At 37.4% G+C, this 23,278-nt stretch overlaps 1 protein-coding gene across 5 annotated transcripts; it reads right to left on the reverse strand.

Annotated features, from left to right (window-relative positions):
• Nucleotides 1-105: 105 nt before the first annotated feature.
• LOC109110208 (ubiquitin carboxyl-terminal hydrolase 42-like) lies at nt 106-18,513 on the reverse strand. 5 transcript variants are annotated; one of them, XM_042767448.1, is made up of 20 exons: nt 18,452-18,513; nt 18,248-18,317; nt 15,311-15,549; nt 14,991-15,200; nt 14,795-14,905; nt 14,386-14,485; nt 14,172-14,239; nt 8,470-8,540; nt 8,289-8,371; nt 7,925-8,036; nt 7,689-7,829; nt 6,422-6,522; nt 6,171-6,324; nt 5,420-6,058; nt 4,352-4,446; nt 3,066-3,971; nt 2,450-2,697; nt 1,552-1,727; nt 1,301-1,351; nt 106-1,193 (listed from the first exon to the last, which is right to left on the reverse strand). In XM_042767448.1, exons 3-19 carry the CDS (start codon nt 15,537-15,539, stop codon nt 1,331-1,333), a joined length of 3,465 nt encoding a protein of 1,154 aa, XP_042623382.1. In that variant the 5' UTR covers nt 15,540-15,549; nt 18,248-18,317; nt 18,452-18,513; the 3' UTR covers nt 106-1,193; nt 1,301-1,330. The 5 variants fall into 5 exon arrangements, with proteins under 5 accessions (XP_042623382.1, XP_042623385.1, XP_042623381.1 ...); XM_042767451.1 differs by lacking the exons at nt 18,248-18,317; nt 18,452-18,513 and adding an exon at nt 17,255-17,767 and having other exon boundaries at nt 3,066-3,736; nt 3,875-3,971; XM_042767447.1 differs by lacking the exons at nt 18,248-18,317; nt 18,452-18,513 and adding an exon at nt 17,255-17,766.
• Between the last annotated feature and the right edge of the window lie 4,765 nt (nt 18,514-23,278).

Here is a 23,278-nt window from a genome sequence, read left to right on the forward strand (position 1 = left end):
ATTGAAGTCTGTCTTAAGCTATGTTCCTATTGCAGAGATATTACTTAATATATATATATGTTACACCTTGACATCAATTAAGATATTTTTCACAAAACACATATCTCACAAGTCATTCTTTATATGTAAAAAGGAGACCCCACACTTTACAAAACCAAACACTTCCCATCATCACATACATGTTCATTCACTCCAATAAAACACTGTAAACATAGTGAGAGAAAATATTACAATTTCAGACATTAAGGCCGTTTCCTCCCACTCAACATATTGTACACTGTATACATTTACTTTGACATGCTACAGTAAAATGAAATTGAATATAACCATTTTCATGTCTCTTTCGTTTTGTTGAAGAACAAAAAAGGTTGACAAATGTTCAGAGAACATAGTTTACATTACAAGTGGCTTTACTGAAAGTGTCTCTCTATTGAACCTCCTGATACAGGACCAAAAACAAACAACTGATAGTACAGTTCAACTTAAATTCACAGTATTATCTTGACTAAAATCAAAGAGGATTCAAGAAAAATAAACAGTGAGACTTAAAAACAAAAAAGATGTAATGAACTTGCATTCTAGAAAAATCTGATTGAGGAATTTCAGATAGAGAGTAATACAGTGAGATGCTAAAAAAGAGAGGTACAAGAGACAGCAAAGCAAACATCTTATGTCCTCAAGTGTGTCCAGGTTAACTGTGACGTAAGTGCACGTGTAGCATTAGCAAAGGCTGCTCCTTTGAGACAGTTCTCTCAACCGATATGTGAAAATGTTGACATCATAACTTGAAGCCAAGAGACGAGCAGTCTTTCTCTGCCGATGCAGCATATAAATGTTCTTGTCTGTTCCAGGTTTGATTCCTTAAAGGGAGCGCTCGTCTCATCTTCACAAGTGAGAAAATCCTGAGTCTGTATGTCTGAGCAGCAATTCTGATGTTAAGCTCCAGGCTTTTGTTTTAATCGCATATATTAACTTTATATAATATAATTGTTTTTTCATGATCAAAGTTCATTTATGTACAGTGTACTAAAAAATCCATAGCCTTAAAAATAAAGAAAAACAAAAAGACAAAATAATGCAACTTTAAAATTCATCTCGTGGTAAAAATACATGTTCTAAACGTTAAGCACCATGTCAGGAATCGTAGCTGTAGATTTTATATTTCACATGCTTGCATGGGTGGTTTTCAGAGTCTTCAAATAAAGAGAGAGGGAATGAGAGAATTAGAGCTGAGATTATTTTGTTTAAAAGTAAATAAATAAAAACTACAAAACTTAAATTTATTTACTTAATTTCTTACCTTAGGTGTGAGCAAGAAATCACTTTCCCTTTAGTGAGGATGTGTGGCTTTCTGTGAAAACCAGAGATCAGTCAGAGTTGTGCAACTACAACAACCATAAAAAAAAACCTACGAAATGAATGCATTTTATTACATTTAATTACATATAATATTTTACAAATATTTAAACAAACTTTTGTAAAGTTTTTCTGAAAAATGTGGCTACTTTAGTTAAGAATAATGTATTTTTGTGGTCGAGAGAGTCTACTCACTTCAACATCTGATAAGGTCCTGTGATAGACATCGTCCACATCTCCATTTCCATTTGAGAGCGTCTTTGTGCTGTTGACAGTGGTAGACTGGTCAAAATATTTGTATTTCATGTCTTTCTCCATCCCAGTATGACAAAGATCAAGTTCATTTCCACTGTAACAGCTCAAGCCATTAGCTGGAGAAAAAAAAAAAAAAAAAAAACTTTTACACAAAATACATTAGTTATTTTTTTCCCCAAATGACATTTATGTGTGAATGTATAATACTGTGCCAGGATCAAATGTATGATTGTGGATGTATGCGAGCCTGGGGAGGTTTTGAGTAGAATTCAGATTGTAAATTTGTTGTCAATTACTGGCAAACCAGTTCAACTAATTTAACACATCATGTATCAGAAGATAACATCAGCTTACTGGAACATTTCAGTGTTAGCACTGCTATCTGAAAGAGACTACTAAGCTTCGACCCAATGCAATGTCAAAAGTCACAAAGATAAACCATATCACTCAAAAGGCCCTGTTTTTGTCTTGAATATGACTTTTTTTTTTTTGCATGGGTTATTTGTAATATTAATAAAAATTCCAATATTTCAATCAAAAAGCACCTCAACGCCCAATTATCATTACTGCAAAATAATGCAAACTGTAAATGTTTGCACATTACTTCATATGTATACATATTTATATTGCATTTGGCAGCGCTTACTGGAAAAAAGTTATGGCAATGATAATTTTGGGGGGAAATGTGTTTAGCTGCCATGAAAATATCACCACAATACAACAAATCCCCAGCAGTATTCTGTTGCATCGTTCTAGTGGTGACGTACTGCCACAAAATTCTAGTGATTTGCAACGGTCGCTTTGTGTCCAAAGGTGTAAGCTATTAACAGTTAAGCACCTTTGTGTCCACTTAGCTGTTGCTGGTCCTCCATATGATCTCGGTGGACACTGTGAAGAGACTCAGAGATGTGGTGCTGATTTCTCTCTGCACCATTCCTAGCTCTAGAATCATGCTCTTCCCGCCTCGGAGTGACATCTCTCCTAGTGTGAGGCCTTTCCTCATCCTCTCTCCTCTTCTTTTTCTTTTTCTTCTTCTTTTTATGTCTCTTGGAGCTGCTGTCCTCAGATAGGTCCTTCTCTGAGTGCCTATATGTGGAAAGTCACAATGATCAGCTAGTCTTTTAACAGGTTTTTTTTCTCCAATGGTTTTAAATTCTTGCCCAGTCAAATATTAAATGGTCAATGACAAAAAGTTGTCAAAGCTTCAAATGTTTTTCAAATATTAAAATGCAGTTAAGGAGTTGTTTTAATATTTTAAAGATAAGAAATTATAAAACCACTTAAGATTTCCTTTGCAAGAATTTCCTTTATGCTTTTCATATTTTATTATTATTCATTATTATTATTATTATTATTATTATTATTATAAGTGCATTTGATACATGTTTGAATAAATCTTTAAATCCAGAGCAAAAGAAAGCAGTAGCAAAGTATGCTACTAAAAAATGACTCACCTGTGCTTTTCTTTGTTTCTCTTTTTCTTTTTGTATTTCTTCGCTCTGCACTCATCAGAGCTTTGTCTTGCATCAGCCGATGGACTGCGTTTCCGCTTGTAATGTCCAGGCAGTGGGCTGACAGAACGTGGAGATGAGGGTCTTACTTTTGAACCATTCACTGTATGAGACGTCCTTCCATAGCCACCATCCACCCCACGATAGCTGTGACTGAAATATCCATCCCGGTTATGGTGTTCAGAAGGACGATAAGCATCACTCACAAATCTCCTATCCCTACTCCGGTCATGTTCCTCTCGGGGTCTTCTTTGGGAATGGTGGTGCTCTCGACGGTGGTGTGAGAATCTGTCCCAGCGTCTCTCCCCTTCACGATCTCTGTGATGCCGGTCTCTACTAGTGGAACGTTCTCTAAAGGGACGACACTCTCGATAGCTATGACCATACCGGCTCCGGCTTCTTTCATTGTATTCCCTATAGTGCTTGTATCGGTCCCTGTCTTTCATGGTTGAAGAAAAGTGTGGCCGGTCTAAAACCCTATTCCGTCCATCTCCAGAGCCAAACTTGTCTAAGTGTGATTGCTTTGACTCTTTGCTTTCTCCTTCACTGCACCTGAACTCCTCCTTAAACCTGCGTGGACTTGTGTGATCATCACCAACATGACTGTTGTTGCCCTGAAAATCAGACATGCCAGCCACTGCATGGGTCTCATGGCTCTGAATCAACTCAGCTTTTGAAGCTGTCTGGGCATGAAGGTCAGTGTCTGTAGTCTTTGAGACCAATGAGGCATTAGATGAAGACGCAGACTGTACCTGTGAAGCAGACTTAGATGAAGAGTCTGAAGAGGGGTTCATCCTTTTTCTTGAAGGTGACAAACATGGCTGGCCATCAGTACTTGTTGGTTTGGAGCTGTTGAATGGATAAATGAATTAATTAATGAAAAAAAAAAATGTAAGATGAAAAACTAAGAAATGTAGCCTTGGCAATTACCAGAAAAAAACATCTAAAATTGAAGTACTAAAATTACTAAATCTAAAGTGAAAAACTAAACAGAAACACAAAAAACAACATAAAAAAAAAACTAAAATTACAATGAGAACTGATAACAAAAATAAAAGCTAATTCAAAGCATTAATAAATACTATAATAGTAAATATTTCTAAAAGGCATCACAACAGTGTAAATTATGAATGGATAAAATTTTATCCATCATAAAATGGATATTCATTAAGAGATCAAATGACTGTTTAATTAAAAAAAAAAAAACGTGTTGCATTTGAGCATCCCACCTTGACTCACTGTATCCAGACTTTAAGATAAATTGCAAGTCTGAACCATTAGATGGATTAGCAATTTGTGATGAAGAATGTGGTGCACCCACAACCTGAAAAAAAAAGAATAAAACAGTCTTTAGAAAAAATAAACATTAAAACACATTATTATATTTTAATGACATAGGCTATGCAGAGCTGAACTCTCGAGACGAGACTTATGACATAAAATATGTTAATAAATAAATACACGATTGATAGAGAATAAGAAGCTGACATCTGATTTCTTCAAACGGTCACATTTACAATGCTTACTGTGGTAACGTTAATACCTAGCGTGCATAGTCTTTTGCATCGCTTATAAATATTTCTGCCTTTTATGGTGATCATAATCCACATCGGATCAAGTTATTTCAAACACTCGCTGCTGACTGAAAGTGAGTTTTGATCGTAACTTATTTAAAAAAAAAATAATTTAATGCTGGTGTTATGTTAGCTTTATGAAATGATCCGCGGGGCTGACGCTCTCCAGACACGGAGAAACTCTGCCTTTGTTCATAACCACTCCTCTTGCCCCCGCTGGCCTGCTTTGGCCCAAGGTTTTCGTCGGGCCAAAAAACCCGGGCCATTGGCCCCGAGGAAGCACCGAGGAGGCATGATCAAGCCCCAGAAGTGACAGTGGAAACGCGACTGGCCCTGGCACGCACTAGCACGCCCGCTTTTGGCCCGACAGTGGAACCGCGGCTTTTGAGTGCTGTACATGCTCATACTTTTCATGTTCATACTTTTCAGTTGGCCAAGATTTCTAAAAATCCTTTCTTTGTATTGGGCTTAATTTATATTCTAATTTTCTGAGATACTGAATTTGGGATTTTTCTTAGTTGTCAGTTATAATCATCAAAATTAAAAGAAATAAACATTTGAAATATATCAGTCTGTGTGTAATGAATGAATATAATATACAAGTTTCACTTTTGAATGGAATTAGTGAAATAAATCATCTTTTTGATGATATTCTAATTATATGACCAGCACCTGTATATATAAGTAATATACAGGCCTCAAATTAAAATTAAAATTTTTTACCTTATCAGCATGATTAAAACCATTGGCTTTGGGAAGGCCATTCTGGGATTTGTGGGCAGGTCCTGATCCATTTTCACGCACATGTATTTCTGAAAAGCCATTAGATCCATTTGTCTTCAGGGTAAGATGAGGCAGTGAACCGGAACTGTGGGACTGGGTGTCATCCTTTACCCCATTCCCATTTGTTATCTTGGGAGCAAGATAAGGCTTAACTGATCCATTCTCCAAGGCTCCAGCCTCTTGGTCGGACTCTTCAGATGACTCCTGACCATAAGGAACCAAAAAAGAAGCTCCAGTTTGAGTTCCATTGACCTGCGGGAAGCCTGAGGTAGACACTGAGGTTCTGGAAGATGTGGGCTGAGGGTGAGAGGCTGAAGATAAAGAGCAGTTATGGCCTGACTGGGTCTGAGTAGGTTTCGTTGGCTTGCCCTGACCAATGAGAAAAGTCAACTTTGGCCTCTTGGATGAGTCAGGAATACCCATGGGCCGAACAAGTGAAGTAGAAGAGCATGCGGATGCAGAAGAGGATGTATGAGATAGGCCAGAGCCTAATTTGGTTGCACCACAGAAACTTCTGTTGGGTTTGGAACCACTATGGTATTCCTTTGAAGAACCATTCCCATTCATGTATGACGAGTTCTACAAAGTACACAAAGAGTGACCAGGTGAAGAGAAGTAAACCTAGCATAGCTTTAGGGCTAATTTGCTAAACCATTGTAATTTCTTTGATTGTGTTATTGTCTTGCAGTACCTTCAGCATATGAGGTGGCAGCTGAGGGCCAATGAAAGATGTGGAAGTGTACTGAGGCCCATTCATCTTGATTGGAATGGATGGTCGAGGAGACGACTGGCCTGGAGTATGATTCATCTGGCTAAAATCACTTCCATTTTTTGCATCAGGTGACCTGAATTAAAATAAGCATTTTACTGATGAGACTCACCCTTTGCCCCAGAAACACAAATTGTCCATTTAAGTCACGGAAAGTGAATTAAGACCTTTACCTGATGTAGAACAGCAAGTAAGCCTGCTGATTAAGCACTGTTCTTATATCGCTGAAAGATACCGAGGAGTCATTCATCTGATACCACTGCCCGTTGCTAGCCTGAAATAGAGGATCGTATTCAGGGCTTGACATTAACGCTTGTCCGCGACAATGGATTTTGTGAAGGGGCAATTGAAAGAGAATTTTACTTGCCCATCCGGACAAGTAACCTGATTAAAATTTTAAACAATAACTAGGGCAGCACAGAAACTTTGGCAAGAATGATTCTGATTTTATTCCTTCCAGTGTAAACAATGACTAATAACAATAATGTATTGAAAGTATCAAGGTTGCATCAGTTGAGGCTCGTGCAGCTGACTCGCGGAGAAATCAAAACTATAAGCGCAACAGCACACACAAAGAAACAAATGTGAACAAACATACTGCGGTAGAAAAAAATCTAAATATTCTATATACAATACATGTAACATCACACGACCAAGAGTCATGTTTTCCTGACTTTCAGCATGATTGCAAATGTGATATTGATTTTATACAACTTTAAACAAAGAATATTAACTGACATTATTGATCATTTTTGCTCCATTTCGCTAACAAGAAAAGTTCTAAGCAAAGCCACAGCAGAACAGTTGCACATCTCCGAACAACACACAACAGTCTTTCGTTACTGAATGATTCAGCATTTTTGAATGAGTCAATGATTCAGTGAGCCATTCATAAAGAGTCACTTGCTTCATTTATTGAATGAATCAGCTGTTTGAACGAATCAGTTGAATCAATGAATCACTCATTAAAACAGTGACTTGCCACCACCTAGTGAGTATGTTGATACTGATTTCATTTGAATAGTAACAATCATATACGGTCTTATTATTCTAACTTAATGTATTGATCAAATTCAAGAATTTGATGTAAATGGTGACATGTACATTTAATCAGGTTAGGGAAATATTGTCCTTCATACAGTTAAAAAGTGTAACAGCAATCAATTTAAGGCAAATATCACAAATATGTTGATTAAAGTAATACCTGATAGAGCACTGATGAGACTATATTGCTTCAGAATAAATTAAATTTGCGGCAAAAAACTAAAAAAAACTTTTTCTCCCCCGGACAAGTAATTTTTTTTACTTGGACAAGTGAATGACTGATTTAGTTGTCAAGCACATGTCAAAGCTTAATGTTGAGCCCTGGTATTATTTATACATATGTTATGTTGTAAGCACATAATAAAAGAGGATGATGGTCTGTAATGAATGACTTACCTTAATGTAGCAGTAATAGTGTCCAGCATGACAACTGAAGCCAGAATGAACTAGCACAGCATATAGAGCATAGATTTGTGGCTCCCCATGAGACTGAGACATGAATGGGCGTAAATCTAGATACTCTGTGTATCTCACATCCTGTGAAGTATTGAGAATTATCATATTTAAGGCTGCCAAATTAAAGCATTAACTGATGGCATTTTAATGATACATTTACAGTTTATGCAGTGTACCTTTGTAATTTTTCCTCCATTAAAGTTGGTAAACCGTTTCAGCGAGATGGTGAGAACATTAGAACTGCGATGAATGGTGAATCTCTTTGATGCTGTAACCATTTTCTTACATCTGCCAAGACAAAAGAAGATTACTATAAGCTTGAGTGAAAGTGAAAATATAAAAATAACAAAATTCCACATGAACAAATTATTTGGTCTCTAAATGCACGATTCCATTATGAAAAAAAAAAAGTCATAAAATAGATTACAACTGAAGGAAGGCCCTTGTCAAGAGTGGGCAATGCATGAATTCAAATGCATGGTAACTGTACATAATTTGGGTAATGTAATGATGTGGTGTTAATATGTACAGAAAACTTACTTGGAGCATTTATACGCATTGTCCCCATCAAGTTGCTCAGGCTTAACAAATTGCTCAAATGCCTTACTGAGTGTCTGAGCCGTCTGCAAATAAACATAAAAAAAAAATGCACTATTGTAACCTCGCTAAAAATGACTTGCTTCAAATGTAAGATAAATTTGTCAAGAAACCTTTCAGTCACCTTTATCTCCAGTGAAATATCCAGGTATGGGTCAAAAGTATCCGAGACTGCTTTGCAATTCAAACATTTGACTGTGAAAAAAATTTTTGGGTTAGACAACACATCAAGACATACTCATAGTCATAATCCTACTTTAGATTTAATGCGATCACATAATACTATCTCAGATCATTATCTAGTCTCGTGTATACTCCGTATAACTAAAGCTGCAAATTCAAATCCTTGTTACAAATATGGTAGAACCATGCCTTCTACAACAAAAGACGGCTTTGTAAATAATCTTCAAGATTTGTCTCAATTCCTCAGCATATCCAGTAGCTCAGAAAAACTTAATGATGTAACAGAAACTATTGACTCTCTCTTTTCTAGCACTTTATTCATGGTCGCTCCTTTACCCTTAAAAAAAGGATTAAGGAAAACAGTCAGACACTGTGGTATAACGTGCATACTCACACCCTAAAGCCTGTGTTATACTTTCCGCGTCTGCAATTCCGCTAGTGTCCGCTATGGTATGCGTGATGTAAAAATCGTCATCGGAGAGTGTGATCGGAGGCCGAGCAGACATCACCATAACCCTCACAATCCGATAAAACACAGTAGGCTTCAAAATCACCAATTGCACATGTGCAGGCTGTGTGAAGAAGCCCGTTGCTACTCAAACCTGTACAATCCATCGATAAAACAATATAAAGACAGCCAGACGTGCAATAACTCTGGGCAATTGTTTATTCATGTTTGTTGTGGAGCGGACCATCAGCTTACGCCTTCAGTAGTATGAATACAAGTAGTCCGCATCCACGCTGTCCGTGTACGCGTCTGGATTACTTATGCGGAAAGTATAACACAGGCTTAAAGAGAGCAGCCCGGAAAGATGGAGTGCAGCTGGAAGAAAACAAAACTATAAGAATTTTGTATTGCATGGAGGGAAAGTTCTTCTACACACAGAAAAGCCTTAAAGGGGTCAAATGATGTTGCTAAAAAGAACATTATTTTGTGTATTTGGTGTAATGCAATGTGTATATGTTCATTATTTTCCATATAATGTACATAATTGTTGCTCCTCTATGCCCCGCCTTTCTGCCTCAAGCGTGTGACTGAAATGTTACGCCCCTTATCATAATGTGGTGCCAACTCCCAGCACGATGAGACAAAACCAATAAAACCCATTACAAACGAGGAATTTGTTGCATCCAGTGGGGACATAATTACTGATTATAATGACTTACACTGTCTTTTTACACGTTGCGTATCACGCTGTGTAAACATAAAACCATGTCAGCATTTGTGATCTGAGAAACAACAAGCGCTACTCTACACTGCTCAAAACTCACGTTTGAATAGTCAGTGGCAAATTCTTTAAATATAAAAAACGTACTTACAGGCTGTGAGTCAGAAGTGCCAGACTGTCCTTGCAAAGTCGGAATTGCCCCACTTTTTAGAAACAGTCTTTGTGCCACAGACACATTGTAGGCTACTGGTTCAGGAAACAGTCCTCATCCTCCATAAAATGCGCTGCACATCTGTATATTTGGGTTGAACTGTTCTGAATCAGTGTTGTAAATATAACTTAACCACTGATTTCTAGTTGTGTCCTCTTTTGGAAGGCCAATCAAATTAAAAACACACAGCGTCTCCAAAACATGGCACCGGCAGCAACAGAGAGAATAAAAGTTACGCCTTCTGTCTTTGCGTGAACATTTGGGCGGCGTTATGCAAATCTTCCCACATAGTGACATAGACATGTGAGGGCGTGTTAGAATGAGCCGTTTTAGGAGGGCGTGGTTGACTTAACTTTTATAAAGAATATCTCTTTGGATTTGAGACTCTAGTCTTCACAGATCTTTATGCACCAAGAACTTGTAAAACTCCAAAGACAAAGGAAAATTTGAAATCGCATCATATGACCCCTTTAAAAACTGCTAGACTTTGACTCTTTTAGAAGAAAACAAACACAACCCCAGGTATTTATTCAATACAGTGGCTAAATTAACAAAAAATAAAGCATCTGCAGGCACAGACATTTCCCAACAGCATAGCAGTAATGACTTTATGAACTTCCAAGATACTATTAGAGATAAAATAATAACCATGCAGCTGTCAGCTAAAGTATTTCATCAGACAGTACACCCTGAGGAACAATTCCACTCATTCTCTGCTACAGGACAGGAAAAAGCATATAAAACTGTAAAATCACCTAAACCAACAACATGGATGTTAGATCCTATACCATCTAAGATGCTAAAAGAGGTGCTTTGAAAAGTCATAGATCCTCTTCTGAACATCTCACTAATTTCAATCGAATCAAACAAGACAGGTGTGAATACACCCTTACTCAAACAAACTGCACGAACCAAGCAATCGCACCAGGGTTTGTTTTAATTGAACCAAACATGACAAGTGTGAACACACCCTTGAATCACCAAATGGGCAAAAGTTCACTTCAAGAATGATCAAAAAAGTGGCACAGATGAGTTGAAAGTAAAAAAAAAAGAAGCAAAGTCTATACTATAGCTCTCTCTATATATATAAATATATGTATAATGGCGCTGCAGGATTTCTGTCGCTGAATGAACCATAGACAGTAAAAGAAATGGACATAGCGACCCCGCTGGATTCAACAGAGACAAGTGAAGTCAATTAGAAGCACGCACTTCCTGGGGGTCGAGCGTACTGCGCAGACTCAAACTCAGCTTGATGACGTAAATGTCACGTGAGCAACCTGTCTGACAATTGTAAGTGTTCTAATCGCTGTGCCAAGAGAAATCTGAATCACCCACCAAATCTTGCAGACGTTGTTGAATAATTTTGTCCCGTTGCTTTTATGGACTCTCTATGGTCTTCTCCCTTGACTTCATGCCTCCACGTCCCCCCGATTGCCTCATAGACAGTAAAAGATTGCCTGCGAGCTTCTCCTCCTGTCCATACGGTAATTTCTCAACTGTGCGACAGAGAGTCGCAGGTTATGACGCAATCGTTAACCTATTTTTACAAAAAATGCTTCTACGGGGCCATAACGTAAGATACAAGGTAATGGAGCCTTTTATACATTTTCATGTTTCTTTAGAAATAATGAATGGACAAATGGAGTCTTTAAACGCCTCAGAAGTAAAGTTATTCGCTGTCAAAGTGACGCCAAAATGAATGGGAGTCAATGGAATGCTAACAGCAGGTGGGGGTCCGCTAGCCAATGGTGGCACCCAGGGAAGCTTCAATAAAATATGAAACCCTGCCCCCCTGGAATGAACATATCAGTTTGCTTTCTCACCTCACAGCTTTAAATCTGCAACTTCTTTGGCTAACAAACACATTAATGTGACCAGCTGGATATAAACTGATGCAAATAGATGGTAACAATAGTGACAAGCATTTGGGTCAGACTTGCATGTGTTTTGGTCACATTGTTTTAACCGCTTGAGGTGTTTGCATTCTCTCAGCCTTAACAGCAAACACACTGCTGTTCTTTCTTCACTAATGCAGCATCTAGTCAATAAATTAATTACTTGGTAATAATATGAAAACATGCACTACTATATACTGTGTAGTTGTCGTTATATATATGCCGCTTAGTTGTCGTTGAAGTTTCCCGCTCTGTGCAGCGTCACGTCAAAACAAACAGCACGTGCCATCAGTGATTCTGCCTCTAGAGGTCACTCTCGTACTGTATAATGACAGCGGAACTTCTCAGCTACTCCAGCAACAGAGCAACCCAGAAAAACTATCGGCATGACCATGGATTTTTGCCGATAGTCAATAGCTCCAGAAAATCAACTATCAGTGCCGAATAACTGGCAAAACCGATACATTGGTCAACTCTAACTAGGACAGTTGCTTTTCATGCTACCCTTGGGAGATACCATCAGGAAACATGGTGTTCAGCTTTCACTGTTATGCTGATGACATTCAGCTCTATATTTCTTCGCGGCCAAACAAAACAAATCAATTCGCAAAACTAACAGAACCCATTGCTGATATAAAAAACTGGATGACTAGTAATTTCCTACTACTAAATTCTTAAAAAACAGGTGTTAATTATCGGACCAAAAACCTCTACATGTAATAGTCTAGAACATTGTCTAACTGGCTGTACTGTCAACTGTTCATCATCAGTTAGAATCCTAGGTGTGCAATTTGATAGTAATCTTTCCTTTGAAAGTCATGTTTGCAAAACCGCATTTTTCCATCTTAAAAATATATCTAAATTACGACCTATGCTCTCAATGTTAAATGCAGAAATGGTAATTTATGCGTTCATGACCTCAAGGTTAGATTATTGTAATGCTTTATAGGGTGGTTGCTCTGCATACTTAATAAACACCAGCTGGTTCAAAATGCAGTAGCAGAGTTCTTACTAGAACCGGGAAGTACGACCATATTAGCCCCGTTCTGTCAACATTGCACTGGCTCCCTATTAAACATCATATACATTTTAAAATCTTGCTAATTACTTATAAAGCCCTGAATGGTTTAGCTCCTCATTACTTAAATGAGCACTTATCGCATTATAGTTCTTGACTTACACTGCGATCTCAAAACTCCACCTAGTAATAATACCTAGAATATCAAAATCAACTGAAGGCGACAGATCCTTTTCCTGTTTAGTGCCCAAACTCTGGAACAATCTACCTAGCATTGTTCGGGAGGCAAACACACACTGTCAGTTAAAATCTCATTAAAGACCCATCTCTTTAACCTTGCATACACTATCATATTTCACACTATCATATTTCTATAATTCAAACCCATTAAAGGATTGTTAAGCTGTATTAATTAGGTCAACCGGAACCGGGAACTCTTCCCATAACACTCAATGTATTCGTTACATCATAAGATGAATGGCATCTACGCGAATATTAGTCTGTTTTATTCTTTTTCCGAAGTCACCGTAGCCACCCAGATCCAGTCTGTATGCAGATCAGATGGTCACTACAGTCACATGGATCCAGTCCGTATCCAGTCCAGATGGTGGATCAGCACCTAGAGACAACCTCTACAGCCATTAATGTCAACGGAGACCATCTCAACTAGACAAACCCTAGAGACTGATCCCCTGTGAAGACCTCATCAACCATTGGCACAAGACCACGAGAACCAGACGAGTCCTTTTCTCAGTCTAATGTGTGTTGCAGCCTGTAATTAAAACACACCATGCTGGTTTCGTCTGGCCAGAAGAGAACTGGCCCCTCGACTGAGCCTGGTTTCTACCAAGGTTTGTTTTCTCCATTTCTGTCACCGATGGAGTTTTGGATCCACTGGCAACATTGTTGACTTGACTGCACAGACACTATTGGAAGAGAACTGAACTGAGCTGGAAGATGACATCACTTAATCAACAATGAACTGACATTAACTGATAAACTGACTGTTTTCTATTGTGCTCTTGCATTATCAGCACACGTTTTTCCTGTTTAACACTGTAAAGCTGCTTTGACACAATCTGTATTGTATAAAGCGCTATATAAATAAAGGTGACTTGACTTGAAAAAGAAATGTGCATTAACATTGTACCAACAGATGTATCTGGAGCATAGATTAAATATTCCATCACTGCACAAATTCTATAAAACATACATAGAAAATTAATCAAACTTCTAGACACTAAATTTAAAGGTGTCTTTTTATAGAAAATAGTTCCAACATGTTATTCAGAAAGAATAATATTAACCTTAAACCAAATCAAAACAAACAAAAATCTGATGACCTACCTCTGGATCTCAGATAACCCCCAAATATCTGATGTACAAAAGTGGTTGCCTGAGTTTGCCTGTCCAATCTGACAATAAATGACAATAATGCAGTATTAGACTGAATGTAAGCATGCAGTTATCGCAGTTAACACACTGATGAATGAGGAAATGCATATTTCATGCCTTATAATGCTAGTAAACTGGCAAACAAAATTGCATTGTGTGAACTCACTTGTTTCCAGGCAGGCAGGACTTTTGCATAGCATCCACTGTGTACCTCAAGAACTCATGGGCATCTTCTTGACTTCCAAATCTGAAATGCTTTCCAATCCCTGAGGATAAGAACAAAAGATCAGTGGACTATGTTATAAATAACTGTCATCCTGTACCATTCCTTATTGCTTAAATTAAAAGCACTATGGCTGTGCTGTTTGTTTTTATACAAACTATAAGGTTTAACCTTAATTATTTTGTCAAAACCCTCAACTCTTATCTAGCACTAAAAGTGTTATAGCAGCATATCTGCAGTTGTACCAACTTTTCATTTAGCACTTGAGTGTTATATGAATAGTTTAGCAGGGTAAATTGTAATTTTGTCACATAATTTAAAGCAAATGTTACATCTTAAACTGACCACTCACGTTTTAGCTCATTAAGCACACAAATAGGCTTAATGACGTTTCCAGAGTTGGCGAATACTTGGATGATGTGATTTTGCATGGTACACATCATGCAAAACCCAGGCTCATGACCTGCATGTAAAGAGGAAGAATGTACAGCATTAGAGAAAAGGCATGCCAAGCATATGTACAATGTTGCAAAATTGTGCACACTTACATGTTTTGGAATGCTCTCTGGTCAGCATGTAGTTGGCAAGGGGAGCTGTGTAGGTCAGACACTGCAGGGTAGAGTTTAGGAAACATGTGTTGCCCAGGTTATGGAGACCTGCTCCAATGCGGTGGCTCTGGTTCCATTTCAAGCAAAGCCTCTCTGGGGAAAACAGGACTTTTTGAGGATGAGCAATGCCATCCCCACTAGTCATGACCACTGCATGATCCAAAAAAAAAAAAAAAAAAAAAAAAGAGACATATATTACACAAACAATACAACACAACCTACTGTTGTACTTTAAAAGTGATGATACAAAAAGCACTTGCCTTGCTCCCGGGGCCTTTCACCTTGGAGTGCTGTATTATTACTACCATTCAGAGTCGAGGCCATACAGGCAGTCTTGGCCCTTGAAAGCTCAGTGGCAGAAGGGCCAACACTCCAGCTCGAACTACTGCTCTCCATGTCTCTAGAGGAGAAAGGTGTCAGGGAGCTGGAGTGCTTGCACCGCACTGACTCCAGGTCAGGTTTCTCTGGAGGTTTGTCAACTATGGTCATTATTCATTTTCTGTGGAGAAACAGACATGTGTGTCTACTCGATCATTTTTACAAGGCAGACAGATTTGTCATTGGTACGTTAAGTGGTTTTAGAGGCACAGGTTCAAGTTAAACTAGTCAGTGTTAAATGTAACAGGTACCTGAGAGGAAAGCAAAAAATCTCTAGCACAAAGTTGCTTTGCTCATCAAAGGTAAAGATGTCTGTAGTGTAAACTGCTTATGACCATCCCTTCTTCTAATAAAATATATAGTTTAAACAAACGGATATGTTCATCCAACAATGTCCTACTCCTAACAAATTATTTAATCAGGCCAGAACAATAGAATATACATAAATCATTGTTCGTGTTACAGCACAGGGCCAGTGTAAACAACACTAATATATGCTAATTATACCACTTAATAAATGTGTGTTACTGTGTACTATATGATTGCAATAACGTTTTTCGCTCAGTTTAAGTCTCGGCCATTTTTTCTAATAAAAAAAATTGCTACTGGTACATTAAACAGTATTCCTTCCAGCCATTCAAAAGTTTAAAGTCTAACGTTATTTTTGTCAACCTAAAAACTACATCCCTTCGTAAAAAAAAAAAATCAGAGCTTCGCATTACTTCGTAACAAGTAAATGTAGTGCAAAAAGACTAAAACCCACTAATACAGCACTGAAGAAGATAACGAGTTAAATGCCTTAAGACATCGCACTAAAGTGAAAGTACAACACATACAAGTGAATGTTGAACCCCAAACACACTAACGTTAGTCGAGTCTTACTACGCAAAACAAGATCTAAAATTGTACGTAGTTATTCCATGTTAACGGTCAATCAAGATTTGATCGAATACGCTTAATATGTGTTGGTAGACTAGCCGGTGTGTGTTGATCTATTGAGCTGCGCGCCAGCATGGGCCCGTGGCCTCGGTTACTTCACGATAGCAATAGTTGACAGTAAACTCTCATATATCAACACGTTCCACAATAAAACCTCAGCAAAATGTGTATACCTTCGATTAAGTCGTCAGACTCTGACACTCAAAACACAGTTTAACAACTACAGTGGCGGTTCCGTGTGTGATTTTGCATGAGGAAATGATCCTGTAGTACACTGTTTCCGCACGTCCGCTAACTGTTAGCTGGTGTGCTCGGCTAAAGGCTTTGCGTGCGAGATAGGCCTCTGCCGCACGTTCTTTATACACCAAATACTATGGATAAATGCATTTGTAGTGGTAATAAATGAATGCAAAATACTTGTCAGTGAAATTTAACTGGATAGCCACCTCTTCTGTTGGCGCCAGAAGTTCAGTCTGATTTAAAGACCGCGGTGTTGCACGTTAGCTACAAACGCCATGGTAACGGCGAAACGTAACAATACAGATGGAACGCGGCGTGAACATGGTCACGCACTTCCAGAAGCCAGTCTGTGAATAAAGATAATGTCGATATATGTGGTGTGTCTCTTTCACAAACATAAACAACACAACAGTAATAAATTAAATCACCCAAATTTCGAATTTAATCGAAAACAGGTAGAAAGGAGGGGCACGGTATTTATAATTCACCGGTGCCTTGGCCGAGAAGGCAACGCCGCCGAAAGACTCGTTGCGAAACCCGGTGTTTTCAAATTTGTGCCACGCAATAAACGCAACCAGACAACACGCGCTCTCCAAAAATCACCTGCAGCTATCATATGTGATTTTTAAATCAAACGATGCACATACCTGTTAATTTATGATTAATTTAAATGAGTTCATCCATTCTAAAATCCAAAGAGCGTCCGGCGTTGAACAATGACGTAGTTTCCCCACGGGTCCATCCGGGTATTTTCGTAATGTCAGCCAACCCAGTGTTGTGTGGATGTGGCCTTATTGAACACTTTAATGTCTTTGTTGCTGTCAGCTCGTCGAGAATGAAAGAATCGCTTTTATAATCACGATTTAAACAGTATCCGTGGCTAAATTCAGAGGAGCAGTGTTTCGTACACATTTATATTACTGTATAGGCGTTTTATAGTGCGTAATGGATCGTACGGTAGGTTGTGGCATCTCATTATCCACCATACAATCTTTTTTTTTCTTATGTAAATCTCATTGTGTTATTTCTAAGTTAAAGTTTAAATTGTTCAATAGCATACATTGCATTATTATCATGAATATTAAAAATACCCCAAGGTCATTGATAAGGCTACAAAAGTTATTTTGATATGAGAGCACTGGAATGCATTAAAGTTTAAAAATGTAAAGAAATCATCGTATTAAAACATACATATTTCTTTAGTAACATGTCATTAGTATGTATATATATATAAATATATATATATATATATACGCGCACAAACACATAAGATTTGTAGCCTTATCCATGACCTTGGGATATTATTTATATTCATGATGATTGGGCAATAATTGTCATGTTTATTAAGATTACTATTGAGCTACTATTTACTGTCGAGGTAATATTTACTCAGCTTTAAAGAGTCAGATAAAAGGAGACTAAAGCACCATTGGCATGGGACTTTACTTTACAAACCTTTTGTCAAGTTAAATATGTTACTCATTTATATACATACAAGTAGAGCTGCACTCACCCATACAACCATTTCCAAACAACAATTTATATAATGTACAAATACTGAGCACTTGCGGCATTTCAGAAGAGTGACAATTATATATTTTCTGGACTGTGTATTGCATTTTGAGAGATCTGTAGCTCACTGATCTGTCTCCTGAGCTGAACAATTTCTTCTTCTTGTTCATCAATCTTGCGTTTCAAACTGTGAATAACCTAAAATAAAGAATGCAAACAAAGTTACAAGGTCAAACTTTTCTTCAAAGCAACAAAAGTACCTAAAATGTGATTATACATGAACCTTTGGTTTGTGTTCCATTTTGGAGGAAAAAAACATTAGTCACACATACCATGTCATTGGTGTGGAAGAGGTCACTCTGAAGTAACTGAGATGCACTTGGTCGCTCTGAGGGATCAGTGCTGGTCAGTAGGGTGATATACTTGGCCAGAAGTGGCCAGCTTTTAGATAGAGTGTTAGGGATCTTGCTCTGCCGTAGTTCTTCAAGTGTGTGCACACGCTCCATCTCAGTCCCAAATGGCTGGAATAACTCAAAGGCAATCACTCCTATACTGTACAGATCTGACTGTACCAATGAAACAAATACATCAAGTTTTACTACCACATTTTTAGTATGCGTCTTAAGATGAAACAGCCACGCACCGAAGAACAGCCCAAAAAAACAGCAGACTTTACATTATAACAGTTTGTAACACTTTTTCCTTACCTTTGAATCATAGTGAGAACCCTTAAGTTGTTCTGGGGCAGCATAAACAAAAGTTCCCACTCCACTGGTGTGAGCTGAGTCTAGTGTGGAAAGTGTAATGAGAAATAATATGTTGCATTAGTTCACCGCTGCTATCTACTGTTCCCTGACAATTAATCAGAGGTAGTTTCGCAAAAAACTTTTAACTTTTTTAACTTTTTTTAAAAAATGGGAAAATGAGAATAATCAATGTAAAAATGTATTTGTAAACATTATAGTTCAGAATTTGTAATAACTTAAATACCCTTTGAATACAGAAGAGGTTACAAGGCCTGTCACCTGTGTTTACACTTGCTTGAGAGCTGGAGGGCAGCCGCTCATGTTCGTCCATTATTATGTTCTGGCAAGCCAATCCAAAGTCCCCTATCTTCACATGGCACTCAGGTCCATGAAGGAAAATGTTTCTAGGCTGTAAATAAATAAATATACTTGTAACAAACAGACACTATAAAAACATTAAGTGTGACCAACCTTAAAATAATCTAAACTGAGATGTTATTAGGACTAAAAACTCTTTGAATAAAATAAATAAAAAAATAATGTGGAGAGATCCCATATTGTGCAGTACCCATACAGATTTTGCATTATAAATAAAATTTTAAATCTTTTTAATATATTTTTTTATTGTTACACAAATAGAACATCCACAGTAATAAATATCAAAAAAAAATTTGTTAAACAGTTTTAACATATTAATCGCTTAAAAAAAATTCAATTTGTTTAGGAATTTCATAGGTAACTGTGTATTCTAGCCTTTTGTTTATTAAAAAATGTGTGCAGATCCAAGTGGTATTTGGGCTTAATATTATATTGATTAAAATACTTATGAGAAAGCAATTCATGCTTATGAGACTAAGTATCCAGTAGAGATGCGTGAGAAATACTGGAAATACTGTGTTACCTTACTGTGACAAACACAAAGAGGTTTTTTTGTAAGGGACAAGAAGAGTGTTTGTAAAAGTGACTATCTGGAACTAATTTTATTTTAAAATAGTTGATTGTTAAATGCCATGCTGGCTGTATACTGTTGCTTGCAAAAGTCCAACCTGCTTTGCAAATTGTTGTGCCACACCAGCCCATTATCTGTTACTGTCAGCATAGGTCTCCTCCCATGCCGACAAATGCATTTACAGTTTCAAGCCAGACATGTACTAGACATATGTGTGGTGAACAATACCAAGTTATGCAAACCAACAAAATAAGTACACCTACCTTAAGGTCTCTATGCATAATACCACGGGAATGAATGTACTCCACTCCTTCAAGTATTTTCTTTAAAATTTGCAATGCGTGTTCAGAGTCAACTAACTCACAAGGATCTGTGGATCAATGCATTGGTTAAAAAAATGCTAAAATAATCCAACAACACAATTATTTGCTGTGAATGAATGTTAAAAAAAATCTGTGATTGTATGTCCATTGTATGTTCTGTATATCAGCTTTTCTTGTCTTTCCTGTTCAGCCAATGTGTCAGTGATTGCAAAATCAGGAAACGGGTGTGTGTAAGTGACTACTATATTTGTTATATAAGTGTTATATAATGAAAGGGAATCTGAGCAACTTATAAGACTTCCAAAGAAGTACCTATTTAATGGCATTTAAAGAAAGAAGGTGTACAGACTATGTGAAGTGCAAAATCCTCTGTGAACTATGGTAAATTCATATGAATAAAGTGACCTCACCTACTGACATCAAGGGTCCCTCTGTGGTCCTTAAGTTTCTTTCCTGTATCCAGTCTTTCAAAGATCGCTCACACAGCTGCATTTGTATATAAAGCATTAAGTGGAATTGAACCTATAGACAGGAACAAAAAAAAAAAAAAGATGAAAAACAAAGATTTTCTCATTTAAATCAATTGTTACATTCAGTGTTTACTGAACCATATACCTCATGTGCATGCTTTTCAGACCATTCAGCAGTGTCCATATCAATGTAAGAGTTATTGTTCAATTCCAGTGCGTTTTGACTGAGGTCGTCCTCTGAGAGTGTTGAGCTCTCCCATTTAGCTGCACGGCATTTGTTCACTGTAGCACGTGGCTTTCCCAGAAACACACATGGAACAAAGTTTTGTGGGTTGCGGGCATTTTTTGGGCAAACAGCATGTCCCATCTCTTCTTTTGAAGTTGAGGGTTTCACTGAGAGGTTCTCTAATGCAACTTGATTTTCTTTGCCTTCTGCTTGTTCAGAATGTTCAAAAACAATGAATGATCCATTGCTGCTGTTACTGTTTTCCTGTGTACACCTGAAACAAGAAACATTTTCAATATGTTATTGTAAACGTGTTACAATTAGTTAGTTGTGTTGTTAAAAAATTTTCAAACCATCTTACCCATCTTTCTGTAAAGGTTTCTCTAATGCTGGAAATGTCTGTGAAATAAGGGATTTTGGATCTAGTGAGAAAAACAGAAAATTGTACATGTTAATATTATTTTTGTATGACTCAGGAAATATTGAATAAAAGCAAAGCATGAATCAAATGGCAATATCTCCTAATGTAACAACATTACAGCAACTAACCTTTCACAGCAGGCTGAACATGCTCCATCCATGCTGTGTGATATCCAACAATATTGGGATGCTGAAGGCTGGAGAGCACTTTAACCTCTCTAAGAACCTGCGAGGAGATAAAAACAGATGCAATAAGGTATATTATCTCTAAATCATATAGATTTGGGGGGTAAATATATGTCAAAGATTCAGTTAATACTTTACCTTCATACAGTCTTCTCTTTTTACTTTCTTGATGAGAATTTTTTTCACTGCATATTCCTGACCATCCAGTTTGTTTGTGACCTAAAACATTATTATTGTTTTTAGTAAGCACCTTTCAATGTCATGTGTTTACTATATTTAATAGTACAATATGATCAACACATCTCCTTACCTTAAACACTTTGCCATAGGATCCTTTCCCTAGTGATGCAATTTCTTCAAACTCACTAAGTAACGGGATGTGTGTGCTTGGAAAAGACCATCTCTGGTTCTAGGACAGATAAGCATACCTCAGTTATTTTATTAAATGTAAAAGTACTGTACACTACCATTCAAAAGTTTCGGATCAGTAAGTCGTTTTTTCTTTAGCAAGGATTAAAGGGATACTCCACCCCAAAATGAAAATGTTGTCATTAATCACTTACCCCCATGTCGTTCCAAACCCGTAAAAGCTTTGTTCATCTTCGGAACACAATTTAAGATATTTTGGAAGAAAACCGGGAAGCTTGTGACTGTTCCATAGACTGCCAAGTAAAATACACTGTCAAGGTCCAGAAAAGTATGAAAAGCATCATCAAAATAGTCCATCTTGTAGGCGAATAAAATGAAAATAATAACTTTATTCAACAATTTGTCTCCTCTGTGTCTCTCCACATCACCGTAGAGCCATTTAGGAGAATATGAGCTGTACGCAGGCAGCTTATGGTCTTCTGTGTCAGCCGCGACACAAGAATTTGATTTTCTTCCAAATCAAAGCGTAAATACAAGTAGAAAACGTATCCTTGTGGCGCGACTGACACAGAAGAGCATACACTGCCTGCGTACATCTCAGATTCTCCAAAATGGTGCTATGCTGATGTGGAGAGACACAGAGGAGACAAACTGTTGAAAAAAAGTCGTTATTTTTGTTTTATTCGCATACAAAAAGTATTCTCGTCGCTTCATAACATTACGGTTGAACCACTGATGGCAGATGGAGTATTCTGACGATGCTTTTCATACTTTTCTGGACCTTGACAGTGTATTTTACTTGGCAGTCTATGGGACAGTCACAAGCCTCCCGGTTTTCATCCAAAATGTCTTAAATTGTGTTCTGAAGACGAACAAAGCTTTTATGGTGATTAATGACAAAATTTTCATTTTGGGGTGGAGTATCCCTTTAAAGTTGCATTAAGTTGATCAAAAGTGACAGAGAAGACATTTATGATGTTACAAAATATTACTTCTATTTTAAATAAATGCTGTTCTTTTGAACTTTCTATTCATCAAAGAATCCAAATTTACACCAAAGTATTAAGCAGCACAACAGTTTTTTTTTTAAACATTGATAAGAAGAAATATTTCTTGAACACCAAATTAGCATACTAGAATGATTTCTAAAGGATCATGTTTGATTATGTCTGAATATCAAATACACAAAATAAGTGAAAACTAACCAAACTGAGTTCCAAAAGGACTTGGATTCGAGGTTTCTTACCTTCTGCAATAACTTTGGCAATTAAAGCAATAATGTCATTTTCCCCTGAATCCATTTAGACACTCAAACATTTACGGTACTCTCTTAACAGCTGAGCAAATAGAAATACACCAATGCTGCATCTTGAGTGTACAGTAGGGGTGGGTAAGGTCTAAGTAACTATCAGCTTGAAAGATTTTCAGCTACCCTCCCAAAACCCTCTAGAAGTAACAGAAAAAAAATAT

Source organism: Cyprinus carpio, chromosome A12 (assembly GCF_018340385.1).
Source record: "Cyprinus carpio isolate SPL01 chromosome A12, ASM1834038v1, whole genome shotgun sequence".
NCBI classification, from domain to species: domain Eukaryota; kingdom Metazoa; phylum Chordata; class Actinopteri; order Cypriniformes; family Cyprinidae; genus Cyprinus; species Cyprinus carpio.

What these genes read in the sequence shown, in the direction of transcription:
- LOC109110208 (XM_042767448.1), bottom strand. Translation starts at nt 15,539, where the DNA reads ATGACCATAGTTGACAAACCTCCAGAGAAACCTGACCTGGAGTCAGTG. An exon ending in TGAAAGGCCCCGGGAGCAAG is followed by an intron (nt 15,201 to 15,310) that starts GCAAGTGCTTTT and finishes TGGATCATGCAG; the next exon opens with TGGTCATGACTAGTGGGGAT. An exon ending in ATGGAGGAAAAATTACAAAG is followed by an intron (nt 7,830 to 7,924) that starts GTACACTGCATA and finishes AATACTTCACAG; the next exon opens with GATGTGAGATACACAGAGTA.